We start from the raw sequence: 27,384 nt of genomic DNA on the forward strand, positions 1-27,384 counted from the left end.
TTTAAACCGATCTATTAAGCCGTTAGAGCATGTGAAATCTTGACCAAACAGTTTTCCGAACTCTGTAGCTTTCTCCTTTTAAAGTGGCCCGCACACAGGAATGTCAGAACTGCAACACTGCTTAAACCATTTGAGTAGAGCTAAATCTACATCACCACGAATGCACTTTTATCTTTTTAAATTTTTTGTCCTCTTTATTAAAGGCTTTTAAAATTTTGTCCTTGTTTTTTAATACATAAGCAATTTTTCGACCACTTTCAAATGCTCTTATAACACACACTTTATCTTTAATAGGCAAAGCCTTTCTTTTAGTACTACAACTTGCCATATTAAAAAATAAAAAGTTAATCACTAAATTAAAATCTAAAAACAAAACGAGCCGAACACAATTTCACGGTAGCGAAAAAGCTATTGGATTAAAAGTAGAGCTGCAGAAGAATTTGTTGTGGAATTATATGGACCTCATGGCCTGTTTAATATATAAATAAATAAAAAAAGCACCTAATACAAAGAAAATAATTATAAACAAATTGACCAAAAAACAATATTTATTGGAGATCAATACTAGTATTAGATTTTCCTAAGATGGTTTACAAAACACTGACTTATAAGTAACAAATTGTAAAAATGGCTAATGGATTTAGTGGCAATAGATCTTTGCACCGATGAATCAATCAAACGGCGAAATCGGGTTTGTTAACAAAATTAAGGGAACGAAAGCTGCATTATCTTTGGGTTAATGTTCAAAAATTGTTTTGAAACGTAAAATTATTTTATGGAACCACCGGGCCAGTCCGAGCGTGCTTTTAGTAGAAAGATGTAGCTTCTCCTACCTCGACGCCACTATCCACTATCTAAACCCGACCATGAAATTCTTGATAAATCTGACACGAAACGTTTGCTGCAAAGCTTCGATTTCGATTAAAATTAATTTTAAATGAACTACACAGACAGCAGGATGAGACAAGTTTTTTCATTCTATAGTTTAAAATCATTTTTGGAAAATAAGTACTATATAAAAGTATATTATTCGTAACAGTAGAAGATTTTTTAATGCCTTTTTGGTATAATCGTTTTCATAGTTCTTGGCGTGTGCGTGTAAAAACACTTGCAATAAGTTGTTTCATCTGTCTTTCCTTGTCTAAGCTCGATTCGTTTACCTCCTCCAGTGGCAGAGCAAAATATAGCATGTCAAACGAAATAATAGTTATAAAAGAAAATTATAAATTATTTTTCATTAAATTTCTAATAACGGAATATACGTATAAATTGCGAAGAAGTATTTTTCTAGCTTGCAGTACAATAGGACAGGATATAACGAAAAGTACATTTTAAAAGAATTTTGAAATATACCCAAAAAAGTGTTAATTATTTAACCCACTTTAATTAAAAAATGATACAGATTTTTTAAGTTTTAAGCACTGTATCGAATTCTGAACTGTTACAACGTACTGACCTTGATTAATTAGCTAATTAGTCAGCGTCTTCACTGGAACTGTCTTCATCATTGGAATCTTCCGCCAAATCGATGATAATCCTACTTTCATTTTCATCATATGTGACCATTTTTGCCCAGTCGTCCTAAATTAATTTTTCAGTATGGTTAACACAACTAGCCCACACTGCAGGTGTTGCCTCAGCTAATGCATCGCCCCAAACTTTTTTCACTGTTTCATCTCCACGTCCATGTTCTCCAATATGACGATCATAGTATTGTTTAGAAATGCCCCAGACCAACTCAATCGGATTATATTGACAGTGATATGGAGGCAATCTCAAAACCTGATGCCCATGTTCTTGGAGTAGCTCGTCTATAACGTACCTGGTATTTTGTGGTTTATTCTGGCGACAAAGACTCAATAGCTCTGTCTTGCCCGAATCGTCGTCAAAATTATTTTTTTCGCTCGTAACCATTCTTGTAAGTCCGATTTTTTCCAACTGGCATGCGGTAACTTTTCTATTAAAGAGCTATGGTATGAGGCATTATCCATAATAATTAGAGATGGTTTCTCCAACATTGGTATCAGCATTTCGGAGACCCACTTTTTAAAAGACTCTTTATCCATAGAATCATGATAGTCTGCACTCTTCGATTTCGTAGAAAACAGTAATCCAGCATCTTTAACAAATCCTTGCCTACTTCCGGCATGTAAAACAACAAAGCGTTTACCTGTATTTTCGTGTCCTTATCTGATGCTTTTCACACAGTCATCTTGCCAAGTACGTTTATATGCCCCTTTTAGGAATATCCATGTTTCATCTAAAAAAACGAACTGAAGTGGGCTTGGACTTAAAAAATTTCTCATTTAATGCCTCAAAAAATACAGTCGTTTGGAGACAATACATGGTTTCTCACATAGCACTCGTCTACTATTTTCTAGTTTGTATGAAAACCCACAATTTTTCGTAAGACGCCACAAACTTGTATCTGAACCGTCATAGAGATGCTTGTTTCTTAATTGTGTATTTAGAACTTTAATTGTAACGTGCTCTCCTTTTGCTTTCATGCCATACAGTACATTTCTAATCTCTCCTTTTATAGTATCGCTGACATCATTATTTTTTTTTAACATTACGTGACTCTCCTGGTGTAGTAAGAGCAGCCCCTGTCTTGTATTCACTCTTTATTCTTGTCACTGTGCGAAGACTGATTTTCAAAGCGTCCGCTACTTGTTCATGTACCGATGATAACGAAAGCAAAGGTCCGTTGTTTTCTTTTTCTTTTTTAAAATACTCCAATAAATGAACTACACATTGTCGCATTTCTCCTGTTATCGTTTTCCCGGCATTTTTTTTATTAAATAGAACAATTAGTTATTCACAACAAAAAATAATAAGTAAAACTGTTCGGAACAAATTCCAACAATGACTGACTAAAATCGACTAAAACAACATAAAATATAAATGGTAATTGCTACAATTATAAACCTATTAGCCAGCTCATTCAAGAACAATGCCACAAGTCATTATTGCAATGGGTATAGGAAAAGAGAGAGTTAATTTATAATAAACTGGAATTTTTAAGGTGTCGAGAATATTATTTTATATAATGGAATTTATAAAAACTATTTCATCAGCTACTTCAAACCTGCACAGATCAGGGATACATGTTAAAAAAAACACGTCACTGCCAGCTATCTGTATTCGTAAAGAGGCCGAACTTATCACCGACACCGTATCGGCCAAACGCATCGGTGTTATTGCTACAATACTGAGAGACCTGAGTGGTCTCTTCATTCCCTTCTCATCGCACTTTACCATGACGAACGTGACTCGCACAATTGAGTTACGCATCTGTGTATCAGAGAGAGACGAATATTAAAAATTCCGTAGTAGCTTATTTCAGGCACACGCCAAGAACGATGAAAACAAGTATATTAATTATTATTAATAACAATTTTCTTTAAGGGTTTGTCCTTTTTGAGTCGACTTGTAAACGGCCTTTAAACTATTTTACTTTTATTTCTTTAATTAAACTAGACATATTTCTTGTCTGATTGCATTACGAGTACTTTAATTATTCCATTACAACTTGAGAAATAAACATATAAATAAACTTGTTTTTAATTATGAATTTAAAAGAATACGCTCTTTTGTGCTTTTCTAATTGTCTTTTTTCATCCCCAGGTATCCGGCTTTGTTTTGTTTAATCATTTTTATCTGTTGCAGAAGGTTCCTCGAGTCTGGAGTTAGACGGAAATATGTACGTGGGAGGTCTCGGTCCGCCCTTTTCCGAGATCCCTATTCCCGCCGGACTCTGGACGGCGGTCCTTCAACAAGGATTTGTTGGATGCTTCAAGGACCTCGTTATGAACAATGAGGCCGTGGATGTAGCAGGTTTTGCGAGGGAACAGGACTCCGGTAAGTAGTTGTTGTGTTTAGCTTTTGTTTTTGTCCGACCGACACCGACACCATCACCAACACCGTAATGCGTCGCTTGCCGTTACTGAATATTAAATAAGGCATTTTTGAAAAGGTACCTGCTTGTTGACTGAAGTTTCGAGGTGAAATAACGAGTCGCGCGGATATTAAATACTTCCGGATGCTTCAGATTTATTCCAGGAGTTAGGCATGTCTTGCCTGTGGTGACATCAAACTTTTCTTCGTGTATTTTTGGAATTAACTTCAATATCATGGTCAAACAATACTTTATTCCAGAATCCCATATACATTCAAATACATTTGATATACTTCTTGGATTATTTAAATTTTCTACATTAAGTTTAAAATATGGTCCCCCATGGATCTAGGTTTTTTGTTCACAGAATATCATTAACATATTACTAGAAACTACATTTTCCTAAAACTATATTAAATATCAGTATTGAACTGGTATGGTACCTCAACTTATTTAACCCAAAATTATTATTACATCCCATCTGGTTTCGAAATACACTCATTTTACAAAATATTTGATTTCAAATTCAACACGTGGTTTGATTGTTCCCAACACAACATTGTAAAGTCGTTCAGATTAGCAGTATTAATTAAATGGATTTTTGTTATTCCTAATAATATGCAAATCAACATTTTCAAATAGAAATATTATATTTTAACTATAAACTGCTATAAATTTGAAATTGTTAAAGTGTTACAGAAATTATTATACAAACTCACCATTGTTCATGTCGGTGTGATGATATTTCTGCTCATGGTACAGAAAAATTGAAATAAGAATAATTTTGCTTTACACCGGTTTAAATAGAGAACTTTTTTACCTGTTGGTATAACCAATTTCCGGTCCCAACTGTCAGATATTAAAATTACCATCTAACTATTGAATGCTTAATAATTCAGTCAATTTTCTTTAATTTATCAATAATTTTATCATCAATAGTTTATTTGCTTATCATTTAAGTTCCATATTAGCATATCAGAACTGGAATAAATATTTGAAAATATTTATACACACCATGACAGATAACTCACACCAACAATTATTTCAAAGAAAGTTTGTAATTTTGTTATACATTTTGATTACAAATGTACATATTTAATTTAATTACCAAATAATCACTTAAGTTTGTTCTGTAACTTTGACTAAGCTGAGTTAGTTATCATAGAAGATGTATTACAATTATTTATGTTGTTACATTGAAATCTAATTATTTAAAGTTTGTTAAAGTATGCCAATATTAACACATCAAATAACTTTGATATCTAAAATTAAAAATTTTTAGACATTTATTAATATCAGCTTATTTCATAAAACTAGATAACTTATAAAATAGAATAGAATAATAGAAGAAGAACTGTCACACTTTAACCTACATTTGTCAAGTTTACCTCTAAAATCTGATATATAACATAAAAAACTCATTGTCTCCAAGTAAGAGATGTAGTTCTTTTAAAATCCTCCTCTTTTTAAATTTAATGTCTGTTTCGTCCCCCCGTTTTTTTTAAGTGTTTTCTGTGTGTTTTCTGTGTGTTTTCTGTGTGTCTTAAAGTGTCTCAATTTTAATTTTTAACTTTATATATTGGACTTTACAACCATTTGCCACAGATTGCAACATAACTTTATCAAAGAAATTTAATAATTACAAGCTGATATAATTGCACATCCACACAATTTGTACATCTATTCTTATTCATTGTCTCACAACTGTCACCTTCCAAAACAAAAATAAAAATCTCAATAAATAACACACATTTCATAAATATATCTCCAGAATAAATATAAATATATACAACACCATACTTAAAAGTGTAATCACATATGGCAGCGAAGTTTGGCAAATGAAACAAAGAACAGAGAAACTGTTACTAGCAACAGAAATTGACTTCTAGAGAAGAGCAGCAGGAAAATCAAGAAGAGATCGGATACCAAATGAGAGAATACGTGAAATAATGGGAGTCAAGCATACAATAGTTGATGACATAAAAACAAAACAGTTAATATGGTACGGCCATGTACAGAGAATGCCAGATGACAGGATTCCAAAACAGATTTTGACGTGGACACCACAAGGGAGAAGGAAAAGAGGAAGGCCGAGAAAAAGCTGGAGAGAGGGAATTGAAAAAGAACTAGAGGAAAGAGAAATCCCTCCAGGCCTATGGCTGAATAGAGAAGAATGGCGGTTAGGAGTCGGAAGGCGTCGGAGAACGCTGTAAACCGATAGTAGTAGTAATAAATATAAATAACTTTAAAGAACTTAATGGTATAGAACATTACTTTCATCAAACAAACAATTACATTTACCTACCTCTACTTCATTGGATAAAATCTGTCTCCTCAAGAACTTCCCCGTTTACTGTTAACCAATTACAATAGTTGACTTGAGTTCTCCAATCAACAATACAAGATAGTTTGAACCATGTTCTTTCAACCATCAATTAATAGAGTACCAGCATGTAAGTAATGTTTTATTTATTTGTGTATTTATTAATTCATTACAGTTTAATAGACTATTTTACCAATTTGTGGGTCTTACCTTGTCTGCTTAAACATTTTATTCATTTTGAAAAACCACAGACATGTAATATTGGCATAATTACTGTAATTTATATAATTTATATCACCTATCTTTGTTTTATCTTTATTAGACAACACCCTAATATGGGTTTATTATTTTCAGCATTTATTTAACTTTGTATCGTGACCTGAAGATGCTTTGCATATTGTAGAAAGCGAAACCGGTCGTCTGATTAGTTAAATTAAATTGATTGTGAGTAAGTCTAATTTATTATTTTTTTTACCTTTTCTTCGTGTCTTCATGACACTTTATTTACTTCTTCTTTCTTTTGATTAGTAATTTAATATTTGTTTATAAACTAGAGAAATTAGCAAAACGGCCTTTTTCGTGACACTCTGTGATACTTTTTGAAAATGAACCGAAATTTAAAAGTGACATAATTTTGCTAAAAAAGCATAGAAAATAATTTAAAATGAGAGTTTAGGAAGTTCTTCTTCTTCTTCTTCCTTCTTGTATGTAGGCTTTAAAGCCTGCTTGTTCTTTAATATTAGTTAAAAATTTATTTATTTTTTTTTTTGAGAACGATTTCCGAAGTGGAAATTGAAACGTCAATAAACGTATTTTAACCTTTAATTGTGGCTTATTCCCATTTAAATATAAATTAATTTAAAATGCCACAAGAAAATAGCTTCAGAACAATCTCTTTTATTTCTTTTCTAAACCATTTTGTGTTGTTGTTTCTTTTGTTCAGTATGACTTTGCGTTTTCCTAGAGCTTCTGTTGCTGCTTCTTCAATGTTGTTTTTAATTTTCTCCCAGCTCGTGTTTATATCTTCGATGAAGTCTATTTAATTTAACTGTATCTTCTGTGCTAGCCTTCTTGGGTACATTTCTCTTGTAGAGTCGTTTCACAGTGATTCTACATTGAATTTTTCCTCGGTGATTTCCTGTATAAAATGTTTTGGTGTTATTTTCATTCTTACTTTTGCTAGTACTAGCTTTTGTTCACTCCCTGCGTCTGCTGAGTTTAGAGTTCGGATATCTAGAATTTGCTTTGGGTAGATTTTTCTATTAGTGACTATAAAATCAATCATAGATTTGTTCCCGCTAGAGTCAGGGTCGAAAAATGTATGATTGATTCTCAGTTCGGTAAAAACACAGAGATTAGCCATGAGTTCTTCATTTGCGTTGACATGGTTTTCATTAAATATTTATTTTACTCCTGGAACTATTTCATTTTCGATTCGTGCATTAAAGTCACACATAAGAATTGAGGGTTCTTCATGGGGTATTTTATCCAGGATGGTTTGTTTGCAATTGTATGTAGAATGCCTCTCGTTCCTCCTTAGGTTTGCAGTCCTTAGGGCTATAGATAGACGTTTAATGCTGATTGTTGAATATTTTTGACGAAAACCTGTCATCAAGTGCCACCAATCACGCACTTCGATGTTCATCGCCCTTCCTTCTGGAACTTATAATTAAATTTAATTGGTTGAGAAATGAAAAGGTTTCATATAAAAGTTAATTTATCTTTAAATATGGGACATTTTCGGATCTCGGGTGAGTAGTGAAGTCAGTGTCAACACATGGTTTTACCCGTGTAGGGTAGCTCCCTAGAGCACTTTGCTCGAAGGGCTCCGAATCTTTCTAAGACTCTCAAACTGAGTTTTTTTCTTCTTAGAAAGAATGTGTTTTATTTCCACATATATATATAGTTGGACATATAGTTGGACAAATTAATAAACATGGAAACTTGCACCAAGTTGCAATCAGTTTTTGATACGTTTATTAATTACACCGGAGACGACATCTCGCCCAACCTTCAACGAACTCTACCACGACTCCGAGATGTTAGAGTTCTCATGCTCCGCGATCGAAAATCGCAAACAGTTCCAACACGATGCCTGCATCAAAACCACTCAAGAAAACAGCGGGGAGAAGCATCGGATGTTAGTACACCAAACTAACATGCCGATATCCACCTTCTGCAGCCCTGAAACCGTCGATGTGCCATATCTCCGACGAGCCAGCCTACTTGATGCTAAGTACCTGATGCAATGGATGTCTCCGCAGTAGCCAGTCACTGCCTGCCCTACCATTATGTGGTCCAGAGCACCACGGAGGCTCAGGCAAACTCGCCTACGACACACCGGCGACATGCAGATGGGAAACGTACAGCTAGAGAGGACGAAGCCGCCGTAGAAGAGCACGTCGTCGAGGATGGACCTGCAGATGCTGTCAACAACACCGACCACCGCCTGTGAGTGTTTTTGTGCAGTGCAAGTGCGCGCTACGCGAGTGTACGCGAGTGTACTGTGTGTTAGAGGACTGTAAGTAGATCTGACAATATGGACATATACACTTTTAATATATTTTATGCATTTTTTTTTCTTTCCTATATGTGATTTGTAAAAAAATTGTTTTCTTAAGTTTTTTAATAAAATCAGCTTTTTTTATCAGCCTCAGAGTCTCCAAAGCAGGGGGGATGTCATCAAGTGCCACCAATCACGCACTTCGATGTTCATCGCCCTTCCTTCTGGAACATATAATTAAATTTAATTGGTTGAGAAATGAAAAGGTTTCATATAAAAGTTAATTTATCTTTAAATATGGGACATTTTCGGATCTCGGGTGAGTAGTGAAGTCAGTGTCAACACATGGTTTTACCCGTGTAGGGTAGCTCCCTAGAGCACTTTGCTCGAAGGGCTCCGAATCTTTCTAAGACTCTGAAGCTGAGTTTTTTTCTTCTTAGAAAGAATGTGTTTTATTTCCACCACCTAATAAAACCATAATGGCATTGTCTCTTCAAGATAATGCCACAATAAGAGCGTACCGGCCAACTACGCAATATTACACCATATTGCGCAATAGTTGGACAAATTAATAAACATGGAAACTTGCACCAAGTTGCAATCAGTTTTTGATACGTTTATTAATTACACCGGAGACGACAAACCAAACTGATGTTCGGGTATTATGATCTCGAGTAGTATGTGTAGTGGAATATCTTGTTCATCAAGATTAACAAGCTTATCGGACGATAGTATGAAGAGTCTGTAGTCAATTGACCTGGCTTTCCAATCATTATAATATGAGCATATTTTCACTGGATTGGAAAACGGCTTAACTGCAGCATTCTATTATAGATAATAAAAAACATGAGAACTGCTTTACTGGGTAGATGTTTTAGTATTCTCCCATCGACTAAATCGCATCCTGGGGCTTTGTGAAAGTTGACTCATTATTATTCTGCAAACCTCGAATGGGGAGAATGTTTTTATTGGAGGTGATAGTTCGCAAGGTGCTCAAAGAAAATGAGCTTGTAAGTAATACTTAAAAACGTACCCTTTCGAATACATTTTCTATTTTTCGTATAGATAAAATATTATTTAAGTAATGGCTAATATAATTAATGTCTTTTTTTTATTATTTTTTTAAATAGAAATTTGGGAACACATTAAAGAAATCTTGAATAAGATATTATGTATATATACAACACACTTCACGCAAACGTACAAATGTATGAGACCTGTGAAGACAGATGAAAATTGAAAAAAGAGAAAGCGGAGCGTTTCCTATGTAAACAGAGCGAACAAACGAAAAAATTAGGAAAGCATCATTAATGGGGAATTAACCTGTTACATTGATCAGTGGAGGATTCCTAACCATATCAGTGATTACAAGTTCTTAGGAAATATTTGAATAATGCGGTAATTGCGTTAATTGCCTGAAATGTAAATGTTGTTGCTTATATCAATGCATTATGTGTAAATTAAGCAACTCGAATCGAAATCCATTTTTGTATTTCGTGATTCATCCATTGTGGTTCATCCTCTTCTTTTCCCTTTTTGGTCCCAGTATTTTTCTGATAATTTTTCTCTCAAAATCTTTCAATTGCTCTTCTTCTTTTGCTGTTAATGTAAATGTTTCTACAGCATATACTACTGTAGGACTTTTGGTCGTTTGGTATTGAATTGAATTGCATGATGCAGACAAATGAAATCAAATATTAGCCAAGCGGTCGATATTTGTAGCAGTTTAACAAAAGTATCCATTGGCTGTATTTATCATGTGCCTAAAAATACATAAGCAAGTAAAACGTAAAACTAGAAGTAGAAAAAATATTGTTTTGGATGACGAGACAAGACATTTTATTTTCGGAGTAAAATTCCAACACTGAAAAAATTTCTCAACAGCTCGAAAACAATTACTTTTTACCCAAGATATCTCGTAGAGTATTAATCAGAACTATTCGCGAAATGAACTTTCGATATTTAAAAATAGAAAAAGTGTGTTATTAGAAAAAAAAAAGAAATAATTGTGTGGAGAAGAAAATATTTTAAAGAAATACGCACACTTCGCAGCATTGAACGGAAAACATATTATTTGGATGAAACCTGGATTAACGAAGGTCATACAGTTGAAAAAGATTGGCAAGATTTAAATGTCAAAAGTAAACGCGAAGCATTTATAGAAGGCTGGTCTAAAGGATTATAAGCACCATCAGGAAATGGACGACGTTTAATCATTATCCATATAGCAAGTGATACAGGGTTCCTTGATGATGGTTTGCTTCAATATGAGTCAAGAAAAACAGGAGATTATCATGAACAAATGACTTCCGAAGTATTTGAGCGCTGGTTTAAGAGAATCTTAAGAAAATTAGAACTTGGCTATTTGCAGAAAGCTAGAAGATTTCTGCAAATTTATTTGTTTTTTTATAGCTTTTTGTAACAATAAAACATTAAAAACTTTGTTTTCAAAACTTCTACAAAATTTATTATAAAATCTTACTACTACAGCTGTTTCAACAGAGTACCTTTCTCAGGTGATCTATTTTTGGTATGCATTTACACAGTATAGTCTTTAACCAAATCGGTTGAGGAGGGGAGAACTGTTTGTCTCAAGTTGGTTAAAGAATATAAAGTGTAAATGGATACCAAAAATAGATCACTTGTGAAAGGCACTCTGCCGAAACAGCTGTAGTGATAAGATTTTATAATAAATTTTGTGAAAGTTTCGAAAATAAAGTTTTCAGTGTTTTATTGTTACATAAAATGAATTTCCATCAAGTAACGGTCGAATTCATCAATTATAGCTTTTTGCTTATAGCATTCTGTATTTTTAGGGGAATGTAGGGAATAAGCCACAAAATATGTTCATTTGTTTAATTTACTGACGTTTCGATCTCTATAAAGAGACCGTTTTCAAATATATAAATGATAGATATTTATTTTTTATAGCTTTTTGCTTGTGGAATCCTGTATTTTTAGGGAGAATTTTGAAAATAAGCCACGATATATCTATTTACATGGTTAATTTACTGACGTTTCGATCTCTATTCCAGAGACCGTTTTTAAAGTTAGAAAAAAAAAAGAAAATAAATAATATAAGATATAAATAATATTATAGAAATATATAATAATAAACAAATAAAATAAACGTAAGTATCGTGTATATCTTTGAAAACGAAGGCGAAGAAACAGATAAGTTTGAGGTCAGTGAGGGGGTGCGACAAGGAGACCCACTGTCATCGCTGTTGTTCAGTATCGTCCTCGAAGTTACCATCAGAGAAGCTGGAATCAACAGGTCATTACTTATATATCAAAGAAAACACCAATGCTTAGAATTCACCGTCGACATTGTACTGATAGCCAGAAGTAAGCAAGAATTAAAAGAAATAATAAAAAGATTAGAAATGAATGCGAGAAAGAAAGGGATGTACATAAATCAAGAAAAGACCAAATATATGGAATGGACAGAAAGAGATTACCTACAAGAACAATATCTGACAGTAATAACAGATGAAAAAACATATAAATTCGAAGAAGTAGAAATATTCCAGTATTTAGGAGCGACATTCACTAGAAGACCAAATATGAAGGAAGAAATCCAAGCGAGAATTGTGGCCGGTAACCGTTGTATTTTTGCACTAAACAATTTATTAAGAAGCAAAAACATATCTAGAAGGGCTAAGATAAGAATATATAAGACAGTAATAAGACCTATTGTATTATATGCCAGTGAAACATGGACAATGAACAAATCCGAGCAAGTCTTGCTGCAAGTCTGGGAAAGAAAAGTCCTCAGGAAAATATTTGGAGGTAAATTATGGAACGGTATATGGATAAAAAGACCAAATATGGAATTAGAGGAGATGTATGGAGAGCCGAATATCGTAGGGATCATAAAGTCACAAAGACTGAGATGGTTGGGACACATCCAAAGGATGGAAAACACGAGACTGCCAAAAAGAATTCTAATGGGAGGAATAGGAGGGAAAAGGAAGAAAGGCAGACCGAAAACCAGGTGGAAGAAGGATGTTGAAAAAGACATAGAAAAACTTAAAATACCAAACTGGAAAAATAAAGCAACAAACAGAAAAGAATGGAAAATAATAGTAACCCAAGCCATGGGCCTTCTAGGCCTGGAGAGCTAAATTATATATATCTTTGAAAACGGTCTTTGAAAAACCTGTAAATAAATTTATATTGTGGCCTAGTTCGAACAAATAATATTTAAAAAATATAATATAATTAACGTTGAAATAAAACTGAGTGTACGCCACTGGATTTTCATACGTCTTTCCCCACTTCTCTGCCTTCAAACGATGAAATCACTCTTCCAAATAGTGGAATTATAGTATAGTACTCCCAAAGATTTGAATGGTTCAACCTCTTCGAAACTGTGTGCATCTTTTTTCAGTTCTGTCATTTGTGTCTTCTTTTTCTTGCTTACGTTCATGCATTTTGTTTTATTTTCATTTATTTTCAGTCCTTTAAATTTGGCTTCGTTTTCTCTTTCTTTGAAGGTTGTCTTTAATGCCCTTTTATCTGTTGCTACTGTGCGTAACTAACAAAATTATAATTTTCAGAATGATTTCCAATCTCTTATAGTAGCGGAACTTTAACAAAAAGAATTTGCTGAAAATATGTTTTATCTGTAACTGTATTTTAAATTGTTTGATTATTTTATATTCTTTCTGGCTAGTTGAATTTAATAAATTTCAATTTTGTAAATAACCAATTAAAAAGTTATATGGCTATTTGCAAATTACTTTTGCAAATACTCCGTGTTTAAAACAATATTTCTAGCAAGTGCTTTTGATTCATTTCAAAACATATACAATTTATTGTACTTAAACTGGAAAGACTATTGAAAAACAGATTTAAAACTTTTAATTGCATATTATTTTCCATACTTCAGAGCGCAGTTATGTTTTGTTGAGTGTATATTATATGCTGTGCTCTTTAATTATTGACTTTAATTTTTCTTATTTATTAATATTTTCCGTGAATTTTTTTTTTGGTTAATTTTTTTCATTAGTATATATTTTCGTTTTAAATGATAAATCACTTGCATGTATGAGTTCATTTCAGTAAAATCAAAGAAATAAATAATAGACTTACTTACAATCAGTTTATTCTACCTTGGATGACCGGTTTCCAACACTAAAATTTGCTGTTCATCATCAAGTTTCCCGAAAGGCAATGAAAGTGCTAAAAAGTGCTAGAAATTATGCCAATATTTTGTACCCATAGTTTTAAGGAGTACTTTACATAATAAATACTAAATCAACATAAAAACTCACTGAAGTAGAGCTGCTATAAAAGTAATACCCCTAATTCAAACAAAGAAATATTTTACCAAAAGGAATTCATGACAGTATTACCAATAAGCTATCCTTGCCTTGTTGAACTGTGAAATACAGAATTAACAGACGGCTCTCAAAACGGTCGTAAATCTTTTTTATTCACAGTTTAAATATGTATTATCTTAAAAAATCAAGCATGTGTTTTGTTTGATGTTTTACGTTCCAGAAAACTCAAAGTTCGAACTTTTCGATCAAAACTTTGTGATGACGCAAGACCTTTGAAAAACGTTACGATAGGATGAACACGAACGAGGACTTAGAGGGCGACTTGATGGTCCCATAAAACTCTTAGAAAGTGTTTGTTGAAACACAGGGCCCACGAAATTCCTGTTATTTAAAAGTATAAAACTTTTGATGAACACTTCTGACTTTGGCGTTTTACATCTTTCAACGCCAGTTTATCTGGAACCAATATAAAACTTTGATTATGTTATCGGTGCGACAATATCGGTTTTAAATAATTCAAAATAAGAAATTAGCTCGATTTTTTTGTTGAAATGACTCTAGAGAATAAGTTATCTACGATTAAACAAGCTAAAAAAGCTTATGCAGAAGAGCTTATAAATAAAAATATGTCAAAAAATTTATGGAGATGTGTAAATAAGCTCTGTGGAAAAACAGCTACAAAAACAAACATAAAACTGATAAAAACACAAAATGATGAAATACTAACTAATAAAACAGACATACCAAATAAATTTGTAGACTACTATACCGACTTAGGAAAACAAAATGCAAAAATGATTCCTAAGCCAAGAATTTCGAGAAAATATATCGGAAGTAAATAATCCACTGAAGCTACAATCTGTGCTCTAACTGCTAACATCTACAAAACTCTTGATAATGCGAGATCAGCTCTTTGTATATTTGTATATTTATCAAAGGCATTCAACACTATGTCATATCAAATATTGCTAACTAAACTTAAAAAATATGGTATTAGAGGGCTTGCATATAATACCCTAGAAAGTTATCTTCTCAACAGGCAACAACATGTTTATATAGATGGAGAAATTAGTAAGGGAAAGATTATATCCTGTAGAGTCCCGGAGGGAACAGACTAAGGACTAATTATCTTCAATATCTACATCAATGATCTATTCCGACTGAATATTACAGATAAGATAATAACTTTTGCAGATGACACAGCTATTTTCTATTATGCAAATACATGGGGTACTTTAAAACAAAAAGCCGAAACAGACTTTGCTACAATTCAGAAATGGTTTCAGTAAGTGAAGTGTTGATAGCAACTGAATCAGTTATTGTACTTATTTTAACCTTCAATTGTGACTTATTCCCATTAAAATAATAAATTAGATGGCGCAAAGTATGGCAATTTGTTGCCGTTTACCGTGTGTTTGAAATATTGTTGAATGTTAAACTCATCATACCTGACTAAGTATACCAGAATTGAAACTGAAGAAACTGGAGACAATCTGTATAAACCATACACATCAAAACAGAGGTCCTTAATACGAAAACAGGATGTCCTTGTATTAACAAATGTCTCAAAATTCATGAAACCGGTAAGCAGTGATAGTGATAGTAATGATTAAGAGGCAAATAAAAAGACTGCTAGTTTTAAGGTATAAGTTTGTTTCGCTACAGGGTGGACATATTCTAGCACCACTTAGCAGTACAAGTAGAGAACTACAGTACTTATAAGTATAGAATTGATTGTAACATCATTACGGAACTAAAAAAGATTTGGAACATTAAATTAATGTTTTAAATGTAAAGCCACATTCTAGGCTAAAACGATGGCGTCTTCTTAATACCCTCCTCGGACCCAAGCAAGCAAGCAGTTTGATTAAACCCAGCCTGTGAAAAATGTTCACCCCTAAAAATTACGTTCGGGTGTAACAATTCATTGGAGCGAAGTGTATTAACTCGAGTAAAAACAGGAGTCACCCCACCGCGCTCCAATGCTCCAGACCATCCCTTTCCCCCCTATAGCACTCTGATGCACGATAGGGGCACAGCTATTAGCCAAATGCTCTTCATGTGGAGGTCCTGGATAATAGAACCCCTACAAGGTCTCCTAACCGAATGCAAAACTCAAGACAGCGCATTGTCGCTATTATCCTGTTATCTTAATGTGGCTTATCCGCGAACTAAAATTGCTTACTTGGGCCTCAAGTCTCCGCTCTGAGCCAGGCTCAGTTCGGCGACTTGGTGCTCAAGGGGTTGGGTCCTACGTGCCCGGGTTTTGGGGTTTTTGTTAATTTTTTTTGTTGACTTTTGCCGGTTTTTGCAACAGCAACACTAATGAAAAATAGAATACCAAAAACTGATGTGACATTTAAGACAGATAAAGATCTAAGAAATCAGGAAGAGGCTCCCACGATATGCTCGTTAACAAAGACAATAAAATAGCTGTTACAAAATGGTTTGATTCCAAACCAATCTATATAGCTTCATCAGCATTTGGAACTCAACCCTTGGGATTGTGTAGGCGCTGGTCAGTAAAAGATAAAAATACATAGAAATAAATCCTCCAGCAGTGATTAAGCACTACAATGAAAGCATGGGTGAAGTAAATTTGCTGGATAGGATTATGTTAAAGTACCCTATGAGCAGTAGAAAAAATAAATAGACAATACGATGTATTTACGCCTTTATTAATTTTTGTGCTGCAGCTAGTTAGCTACAATACAAGAAAGACTGTTTAGCTGCAGAAACTCCCAAAAAATATATTCAAGATTACCTGTCATTTAAGTTTTCGCTTGCTAGGTCGCTCTTGTACTCCAAGAACAGAAGTAAACCCACATCCGACGAAAGTGACGAAGAAAATAAAAATGTAACCAGAAAAAGAAGAAAGACTGCACCAATACCTGATAAACGCTTACGGTCAAAGAAAGCTAAACACCTCCCAGAATTCGTTAATGAAAGCCAAAAATCAAGATCAAAATTTAGGTATCGTGGATGCCAAACCTGACGTTTGTCAAATGTGCCCGGTGCAAGGTTTTTTTATGTTGTAGTGTCAATAGAAATTGTTTTACTAAATGTCATCAATAAAAATGATAAGTGAATTATATTTTTTTTATTGTCAGTCCAGACCCAAAGTATCATTAGTAATTCTATAATTTTTGAAAAACCAAAAGGGTTTTTTTTATTTTTTTTTAATTAGTAATCCCAAATTGTAACATTCTTTTGATTGGCAACAAAAAAATCACTGCAATTCATGTTTGGGTCCGAGGAGGATACAAAAGATTTTTTTGCTTTATAGCAGGAAGTTGATTTATAACTAGAAATAAGTAGTTTACATATTCCAAATTTTGGTCTAAAGAATACACAATATTTCTAAAAATTATATTTATCGTGTGATAAATGTTTAGCCATTCTACATATATTGCATTTTTCAGACAATGAAACACTTGACAGGAAAGATAAGCTCTCGAGAGTTCGACCAGTTTGTTCTATTAAATTAACCTTGTTGAATAATTTAAAGTTAACATAAGAAATCACCAATTGTTTATCCTAGTCACAAATCCAAACACAAGATGGAAACATTTTGAACCTTAAAACTTACTTCCATTTTTAGCCTTCCAATTTACTTCTATTGTTCTATCTCCTAAAATAAATTTATAATTTAAAATAACATGCTAGAAGAGACAATAACATTTTAGTAATATCACTGCGCAAAAAGAATATTAAAAGAGTTACCAGAGAGATTCTTGAAACTTTTCTCACTGTTGACTTTTATCAGTTTTCCGGCAGAGTATAAATCTCAAACTCTAACTTGAGTAAGTTAAGAATAAAATTAAAGTAAAGTGCTCTTTTTCTATTTACTTGAAGTATAATTTTTGAAGAAATGTTTCACTATTCATTGTTTAAGACGGAATTGCCAAGGAACTCAGGTTTGGCAAATAAGAAATGTTTTTAAAGTTACATTCCAGTGACGTATATTTCTCAGGAACTTTATCACACACATTGAAAATAATTTGGAAAAATGTTAAGAAAATAGTGCAAACTGTGGTTTTAAATAAAATAGTGAAAGAAAGAAGGATTTATCAAGTCAGAGTCCTAGGACGTTAAAATAGAAATTCTGTAAGTTTTTTTCTCTTTCGTTTTTCTCTTCGCATGGACAGTATCCGCCTCCATGTGGGTGTGATCCTTTAATAGAAACTTCTGAGTGATAATGATTCATTAAATGATCCACCTATTTCATTTAAATTAGTCAACTCACAGCAGGTAATTGGTTATTTACTTGACCAATCACTTCCTGATATCGTCTTTAATGCTTTCTATATGTTTTTTTGTCAACTAATTAAATCGAAGGATGTGATTCATTGCAGGTATTTGGTTCAAATAATATTTTGAAGGTTGGACATTTAAAATTACTGCTTTTTGTGATTAGTCGATTACGAACCTTTTTTTTAAATGCATAAACTAGGTAAAAAAGGAAAATAGAAACAGTTGTTTTATGATTTGTATATTAATTAAAATATTTGTATTGTTTGGTTGAATCTTCTAATAATAATGTGAGTTTCGTTAATGGGAATTTCCATTCTGTTTTATATAATTTTGTCTTTATGAATTTTTGTACAGATATCTTCCAGAGATTTACTTTGGTAGTTATACATAGAAGTTTGTAGTTTGTTTTTCTTAGATATTTGTTTATTATGTTTATCTAAGTAAAGTATAACCATATCAAACAGTAATAATATTAAATTGTAAGTATTTGTGTGTACTTTGCTAGTATAGTTATATGCCAACTCTATTTAATGGATTATTGTTATCATAAACATTTTGGTTACTGATTTTCTTTTAATGAAACGAAAAATTCTGAAAATATTGTTAAAAATCAAACTGATATTCTATAGAGGCTTGAAGGATTGAATAAACTTCAAACAGTAATGCAGATCCGATTTCATTTCGACCACGAGTAGTTCATCATAACTAGACTTCGGCAAATATGCATATTGCATATTTTGCATATTGTGCATATTTTATGCAAATATTTCATATTTTGGCATATTTATATAAAAGTTTGCATAAAGTGCATAAAAGTTCAGATTTTTATACTGTATTTGAAAATTTTTAAACATACCAATTTATTTCAATTCTTGTATAAAATTTTGTAGTCATTTTAATCAAGAAATGATCTAAGTACGTAATCTCTACAGGTACAAAACATTTACAATTTCAAAGAAGATCAATTTAAGTAGCCCTCAACATTCTTAGAAAGTCTCGGTTACTGAGGCATTCAGTTATTGGATAATCGCTAAGGGTTCGCTCATTTGCATTTTATGATTTAATCCCCAAATCTATCTACAATTTATTGTATCTTAACAGCAGGTAAACGGCTAATAGTTTTGTTCCTAATTTAGGGATTTTCCAAAATCTCCCAGTTTATTGAATTAGGTACCTAAACATTTCTAATTTGATGCTCAGATTTGTAAATCATTTTTGTTTTGATATTCAAAGCGTAAACACTCGTTGTGCGTAACAAAAAGAAAGATTGTGATTTTATAATGCCTAAAACAACCAGTGCTTCAACTTGGATTAAACCTTATAAAGAGCTGTCTATGGATATGGGAAAAATCTACTGTTCAGTCTGTGGCAAAATTGTAAGTATCTAATATTTTCTATTAAATATCTAATATTTCATACATACAGGGTGTTTCCAAATGACACTTACAACGTTTGACTGTAGATACTTCTCGAAAAATTGAACAAAACGATATAGTTAATAAGGGGTCAAACTTATTTACTTTTCGAGATACAGGGTGTTAAAATTAAAAAAAATTAAATTCTTTTAGTTAATAACAACAATAACTTTAAAACCAATAAACGTATTTACTTGAAATTTAGTACTCGTAGGTTGTTTTTAAATGAAAAATAGCTTCCTTTAGTGAGAAAAAATTGTCCATGGTACAATACAATGGTGTGTATTTAGAAAAATTTTTCACCTTTACTTTTTTTTATGAAGTCAGCTATTCTAAAACACAATTATTTTTATTGTAATTGAATTAACAAAAAAAAAACTTTTGTTGAATTTTAAAATAAGTTATATGATGTACTAATGGTTAGTAACAAAAACTAATTTGTGGATTAATACTGCATTTAAAACACTTAGCGAGTGTTTTTTTTCCAAACCAGTTATTTGATTAACCAAAAACACCTTGTATATTTTTATATTTTAAAGGTTGGGTTAAAATAAAGGTTTTTATTTTTATTTATAGATAGCATGTGAGAAGAAATTTCAGATAGACCAACATGTGAGAACTGCTTCACACATTGCAAAAAAAGGAAAAATAGGAGGAAAACATCAAACTTCAATGGCTAAATGTTTCCAATCTACTTCAAAAAAATTAGATGAGCAAGAAACTTTTAATGAAGACTTGTGTCGCGCATTAGTGTCTGCAAACATACCGCTTTTAAAATTAGCAAATGTAAATTTTGGTTCGTTTCTAAAAAAATATTGCAAACTTAATGTTCCAAGTGATCGGTCTCTAAGAAGAAATAATGTGAACGGGCTATACTCGTCGGTGTTAATTAATATTAAGGAAGAAATTGCAGATAATTATTTTTACATATCTGTAGACGAAACCACTGATTCCTCAGGAAAGTATATTGCTCATTTATTGATTGGTGTTCTTAAAGAAGATACCTTACCAAAATCTCATCTTATTTCATGCCAGCAACTTAAGAAAACAAATGCTTTAACAATTTCGCGTTTTATACAAGAAACATTAGCAACTTTTTTTCTTCCGACAACTATTCCTTCTAATAAATTACTGTTTATTTTATCGGATGCTGCTCCTTATATGGTGAAAGCAGGACAAAATTTAAAAATATTTTTCCCAGATTTAATACATGTTACTTGTGTAGCGCATGGATTAAACAGAGTTGCAGAGGAAATACGAAAAAAGTTTCCTCTTGTAAATACCATGATATCCAGTGTCAAAAAAGTATTTCTTAAATCTCCTATAAGAATTCAACTTTATAAAGAAATGCTACCTAACATTCCTCTTCCACCACAACCTATTTTAACGCGATGGGGAACATGGTTAGAAGCAGCTAATTTTTATGCAGATCATTTTGTTAAAATAAAGAACATAATTGATACGTTAACAGATGAAAGTTCCCAATCTCTTTTGGATTCTAAACAAACTTTTCAGAGTAACTTGCTTCAACAAGAACTTTCATTTATAAAATCAAATTTTAGTTTTGTTCAAAAAACAATTACTCAGTTAGAATCACCAAAACTGTCATTGTTCGAAAGTACAGCATTAATAAAAGAATTTGCGTCATGTTGTCGGAACGTTAGAGGTAATATTGGAAAAGATATTTTAAAAAAATTTGAAGCTACTATGAAAAAAAAAAGGTTACCATATTCTTTCTGAAGTAGTCAGTGTTCTAGCTGGAAATATTTCGGAAACAATTACTTTAGAACCAAATGTTTTGGTTAGTTTGAAAAATGCTCCCGTTACATCAGTTGATGTTGAACGAAGTTTTTCCATATATAAATATATGTACTCAGACAGAAGCCACAAGTTTTTGTTAGAAAATTTTGAATACCACTTGGTCATTTATTGTTACCATAATTCTAAATAAGTTTATTCATACTTAAAAATGATGTAGTTACTTAAAATAAATGTAAATCTTAATGAATAGTAGGAAATATTTAGTTATGTACACTTTTTTTTTAAATAAAATTGTTACTATTTTACGATTTTTTTATTTATTTGTATGCATATTTTGTAAAATATTTGCATATTTTCGGGTAAACACGTGCATATTTATGCGCATATTTTCTACATTTTTATTTGCATATTTGCCGAAGTCTAATCATAACTTTTGTCTATAGAAGACTCATCCCTTTCAATTAAAACTCAAGGCATCTCTAATAATATGCTCTTCATTTAAAACCTTATTACTTGGTATATTATTTGATTCTGAAATAAAACTAGGCTTATAATATTGGTTGTAGAATATATTTTATAATATTGCTAGTCTAAGGTTGGTATTAAATCACTACATTAACTTTTTGAGGTTGTTTTTCATAAGATATTTTCTCAGACCAAGTAAAGCTCTCCAGAAGCAAACATAACTATAGGAATTATGCAACAAATCTTTCAGCGTGAAAAGGTGTACAAATTCAAACTACTGATTTATTTATATTCTACACTAATAAAAAGCATTAAAAGAAAACTTCATTGTTCTTACAAAATGCAGACCAAGTACAAAACAAAATCAAAAATGATAAAAAATGTTTTAGATGAAATCTGTATTTTCTATTTTTATTGCAGGTTCCATAAGAACATTGTGCCATACCCAACCACAACAGTGTCCTTCACAGCCATGTCTGAACGGTGGAACTTGTACTGAAGGCTGGAACCGATTTATATGCGATTGTACCAATACACTCTTCAGCGGTCCTACGTGTGGGAAAGAAGCACCCACTCTCAGTTTTAACGGTACTCAACACATGGAAGTCACCATGGATACCGAACAAGTTACTCAGACTGAAGATATTGTACTTAGATTTAGGTAAGCTCTAATGAGATTTTCGAAATGCCTTATAACTGTACGAATATATTACTTATCGGCGGCCTACTGCCAAAACCCGACAAGTGACAAATTAGTTATTTTGAGATAATCTCATTTAAAGGTTTTAGATAAGAATATCGACATAATAATATAAAACTAGGATTTTTTTTGGTATATTTTAATTTTACAAAATGTGATTAAGAATCAGATATTAATACTTAAAAACAATACATTATTATAGTTATAGCCAATTGTAAGTTGTTGGATTTTACCAGCAACAAAATCGAGAATTGGATAAGTTGTCCAACGAAATAATTTTCTTTAATTCTGTTAGTTGTTGATAAAAAAATAAATTATTCTTCATCATCTGAACTACCTTGTACATCTGGTTCCGGTATTCTTTCTGCTATGTCAGGTAATCTTAATAATCCCTGAAACCAAGCATGATAATCTTCTGGTATGGTAAGATTCTTGCACAGTTTTGGAAGTTCTTTCTTTTTCGCTACGCTTATAGGAAGTGGTTATTGATAGTCTTTTTAAAACCTTTAGCAGTATTGCTGATGTCTTATCATTTATGTGGTTGATGGATTTTTTAGTTCTTCTAGGTTTACTTGCAGAACATGATTTTTTTGGATTACTCTCTTTTATTATCCCTTCAAAAACATTAAGGCAATCAAAATTATCCGAAAGTCATCATCATTGTAATAAATCTGACCAAAGTGGCCTTTCACAAATTTTCCGGTTTGATCAATATTTCTGTTAATAATAAGTTTTTCCGCAATATCCGTACAGTCATAGAAATCTTTCTGCTTCATTTCTTTTACTTGATCTAGCATAGCGGAAAATGTTTATCCAGTCATGTAAGGAGTACACAGTTTTTGCACATTCTATTGCAGAACGCATCTAATCTACCATGTGCGTGTGTCTCGTTTACAAGAACTTTCGCTCTATAATTTCAACATTACCCAACACTTCCATTGCGTACATCAATAAAGCAGCCACATTCTGATTGTGGTTCTGCCCACCACAAGTATCCGAGAACAGTGTGATATGGGCTACATTACTGTTAATTTTGTTCTTTAGATAGTCAAAGATGCAACTTCCTACTTGTGAACTTCCTTTCTGTCCATTCATCTCTGTCCAAACGTAACAGTACGCATTATTCGGTAGTTTTTCTTCATAAAAACATAAATTATACACAAATCTTTTGCGAATATAGTATAACTGGCTAAAATCTCCACATGAGATTTGTAATACTGCTTACAGGTCGAAAATCAGTGAAAGAAAATGATTTTCATTGTTTGCTTTTTCTTTATCCTTTGCTTTTGCATTTTGACATGACTTCTTTCTGTCTATGTGATCGATATATTTTTGTTTATATTGTTCTTTATCACCTTCTTTTGCATTGTCATATACAGAACATATTGAACACTGGTCTTTTTTTGGATTAAAAAAAGACAAGTTGTACTCTCTGGAAAATATTCTTCTGTATGTTATTTCAGAAACCGGCACCCACTTTTTTCCTTGCTTAGGGCTAGATATAAGCTATACATTCTTGCGATATTTAGATTTCTGTCTAAATGCTGACGTTTCGTGCTCTTTCTTCCATAATGCGACTCTATTAATGGAAATGACTCGATATGGGATTTAACTTGTTGAATTGATTCCGGACTAGTTTTATTAATAGGCGTATGTTTTGCGCATTTATCATCATCTGAGAATGTTTCTATACAATATTTAATATTCACAGTATGCGTAACTATATCCATTTTTATACTTAAGGTTTTGCAGAAAAAATTTCTGCGTACTCGAATTTTGTCATTGCCATTTTCAGAGAAATAATAATGTTTTACATTAGATCTTTCTTTATCTTGTGTGTTTCTTGACTAATAAGTGTCTTTTTGGAGTAAAAGTCTGTATGTTTGACAAAATAAAATCTTTTTTTCGTTTAAAATCCTTTTCCAATAATTAGCGCAAAGTACCTGTCGCAGTTCCATTGCAAAATGCTCAGTACATTTATAGATACAATTTGTCACAATTAACTGGTTTAGGGCTTTTGCCATCAGGTAAAACATTTTTAGTAATATAGGGTAAACACTCTGAACGACGTCTTTTAGCCACATTTCTTTTCCATTCACTGGGATTACTTGCTTTCCATCTTCTTAAACTTTTTACTTCAGCAACCACTGGTTTGTTAGAAATCTGTGTATTAGATGAAGTTGAACAACTTACCTCAATATTATTCGGTAATAAGACATTTGATAATACTTGAATTTTTGGATATGAAGAAGGAAATATTTGATTATCTGGTAGCATTGTAAGTTCTATCACACAATTTGAGTCCTTTAATGGCTGCACTGGACATTGTTGGATATCTGGCATTGCATTTTGCAAAATAGTGTAACTACAAGAGATATCACCCATTTCATCTTGAAAAACTACATCATCTAGTACTCTTTGAGCAGAAGGTAACCAAGACGGATCCTCGTAGGAAAAATCAGATCCCAAAACTGCCTCAATCTCTTGTAACGTATTTTTTGATTCCTCATAAAAGCTTTTCTCTGAAATTGTAAAAGAAACAACAATATTAACAAGGTTCTGGAACTGTTTTCTTGTGGTATGTTAAATTTAGTATTGTGTTAAGAAATGTAATTTTCATTAAACCAACAATTGTGGCTCAATCCCATTAACACAATACTAAATCCTTATTAAGCAAATAGCAATCTAAATAGACATAAAAAAGTACTAACCTGCTATTTTTAATGCGATATTTGCTAATCGCCGTCCTCTAGATACCATCTCTGTGGGACAAACAATTTTAGTTGTCGATAATAATTATTATGGGTTAAAGACAATTGTCCACAATAATTATAGTTTTGAAGTAAAAACCAAGCAGCTCAAAGACGTTGACTTAACAATAACAAGAAGCAAAAGAGACTGATAAGACATTTGTTGGGTTTTCTTCCTCATGGATTACTATGGATATGCAACCTAAGCTTAAGTGAGCCATCAGGCAAAACCCAAAAAAAGCGTGTTCGGTTTTAGCTATACGAGTAGCGGTAAAATTGTTTTCAGAGTAATCTGTTGGGTATTGCTAGTAAAGAATTTGCACAAACTGTAGTTGTTGAAAAATTAACACATTGCGAATCAGTTGTTGGGTTTTGTCAGAAGAAAAAAGAGTACAAATTTGTTATGATTGTACAATTAGTTCCATTTTGAATTTTATGTCGGATGTTGGGTTTTGGCAGTTAGCCGACGTTATGTAAATTATCAAAACAATGAATTTAAAAAATATAAAACTGAAGTATCTTCGTATAAAAGAATCTACTTAATTTTGCTCTCTTTTTATGAGTGTATTTTACATTTACTCATATGTAAATCTTGAAACGTACCAAATAGATAAAGACGGATACCGCATCAACTTTGGATTGACCGAAATTGAAAAATATTTCTGGGACTTCGCCAGTTTTTACCTGCAGCTTAAATCCGTCGTTTTCTCTATAAAATCCATCTTTTCGTTTGAAAAATCTGGAGTTTTGTCTCTTTTGCAGGACCAGCAAGCCGCTCGGATTGTTGTTGATCACCTCGACCGTCGAGACCGGTGATAGGATTGAGTTGGCTGTGGCCGCTGGAAGGATTCGCTTGGCTCTTAGGCTCGGGGTCAGAGAAAAGAAGAAAGAAGACAGGGAAAAGGATAAGGTAAGTACATTGTCGTGCAGATTTTAGTTTCAATGTCTAAAAGGATATAAAGTTTTTCTTGTTTTTATGAAAAGAAACGAAAATCAAAATTTAAAAACTTTTGTTTTTATTTTGTTACAGTTATTTTTAATAATATCTCAGAGACAGTTTGCTCGTAGTTTTTAATGAAATCAGTGTAGTTTTTCATATTTTGTTTATTAAATTTTACAACTTATGCATAGCGAAATTATCATTTTTAGTGATATTTTGGAGCGATTTATTAAATAAAACTGCGTTTATATGCTTCACTTCTTTTTCTTCTGTGGTACTAAAACCCAAATTGAGTCTTGGCCTTTATTTTTTGCCTCCACTCTTGCTTGTCTGTGGCTGATCTTCTCCATACACGGACTCCTAAAAGGGCTTGTGAGTCGCTGTTTACTGTGTCTTTCCAGCACTTTCTTGGCTTTCTAACCGGTCTCTTTCCATGCATTCTAGCATTCGGTGCTCTTTTTGGGAGCCTATCCTCTCCCATTTTCATCACATGTCCGTCACATTGCAACCTTTGTATTCTAATGAATTTTGACAGTGGTGTTTCCTTATAAAGTTGATAAAGCTCGTTGTTGTATCGACTTTATCGACTTGCTGAAGATTCCGTTTTCCCCCACAGGTCCTAGCATTCTACTCAGTACTTTCCCTTCGAATGTGTCGAGTTTGCTTTTGGATGTTTCTTTCAGGACCTATGCTTCTATGCCATAGCATGCTATTGGTCGAATTAAGGTGTTATAGATTCTTATCTTTGTATTTCGGTGGACATTTTTAGACCGAAATATATCTTCTTCTTCTTCCTATGCCGTCCCCATTAACGGAGGTTGGCGACCACATTTCTAAAAGTGTTTCTCTGTCTATTGCAATGTGGAATAATTCGTCTACAGCCATGTTTGTCCAGACTCGAATATTTCGCAGCCATGACTTCCTCTTTATACCTATTCCCTTTTTGCCATCGTCTCTACCCTGCATGGTGACCTAACCGAAATATATGGAAGAGAACAAAATAAGCTCTGTTTGCCTGCGTTATTCTCTTCCGTATTTCTCCATTTTTTGATCCGTCGGCATACATTTTTACACCCAGCTATGTAAA

General features: G+C 32.6%; 1 protein-coding gene across 1 annotated transcript in view; it reads left to right on the forward strand.

Annotated features, from left to right (window-relative positions):
* The window catches only part of LOC140449240 (neurexin 1-like), a 412,155-nt gene that overhangs the window by 292,106 nt on the left and 92,665 nt on the right, over positions 1 to 27,384 (forward strand). The window contains exons 9-11 of the mRNA XM_072542432.1: positions 3,670 to 3,861; positions 22,328 to 22,568; positions 26,120 to 26,267. Coding sequence (XP_072398533.1) covers positions 3,670 to 3,861; positions 22,328 to 22,568; positions 26,120 to 26,267 — 581 coding nt within the window. The remainder of the gene's footprint in view (positions 1 to 3,669; positions 3,862 to 22,327; positions 22,569 to 26,119; positions 26,268 to 27,384) is intronic.

Source organism: Diabrotica undecimpunctata, chromosome 8 (genome assembly GCF_040954645.1).
Source record: "Diabrotica undecimpunctata isolate CICGRU chromosome 8, icDiaUnde3, whole genome shotgun sequence".
In the NCBI taxonomy this organism is placed as follows: domain Eukaryota; kingdom Metazoa; phylum Arthropoda; class Insecta; order Coleoptera; family Chrysomelidae; genus Diabrotica; species Diabrotica undecimpunctata.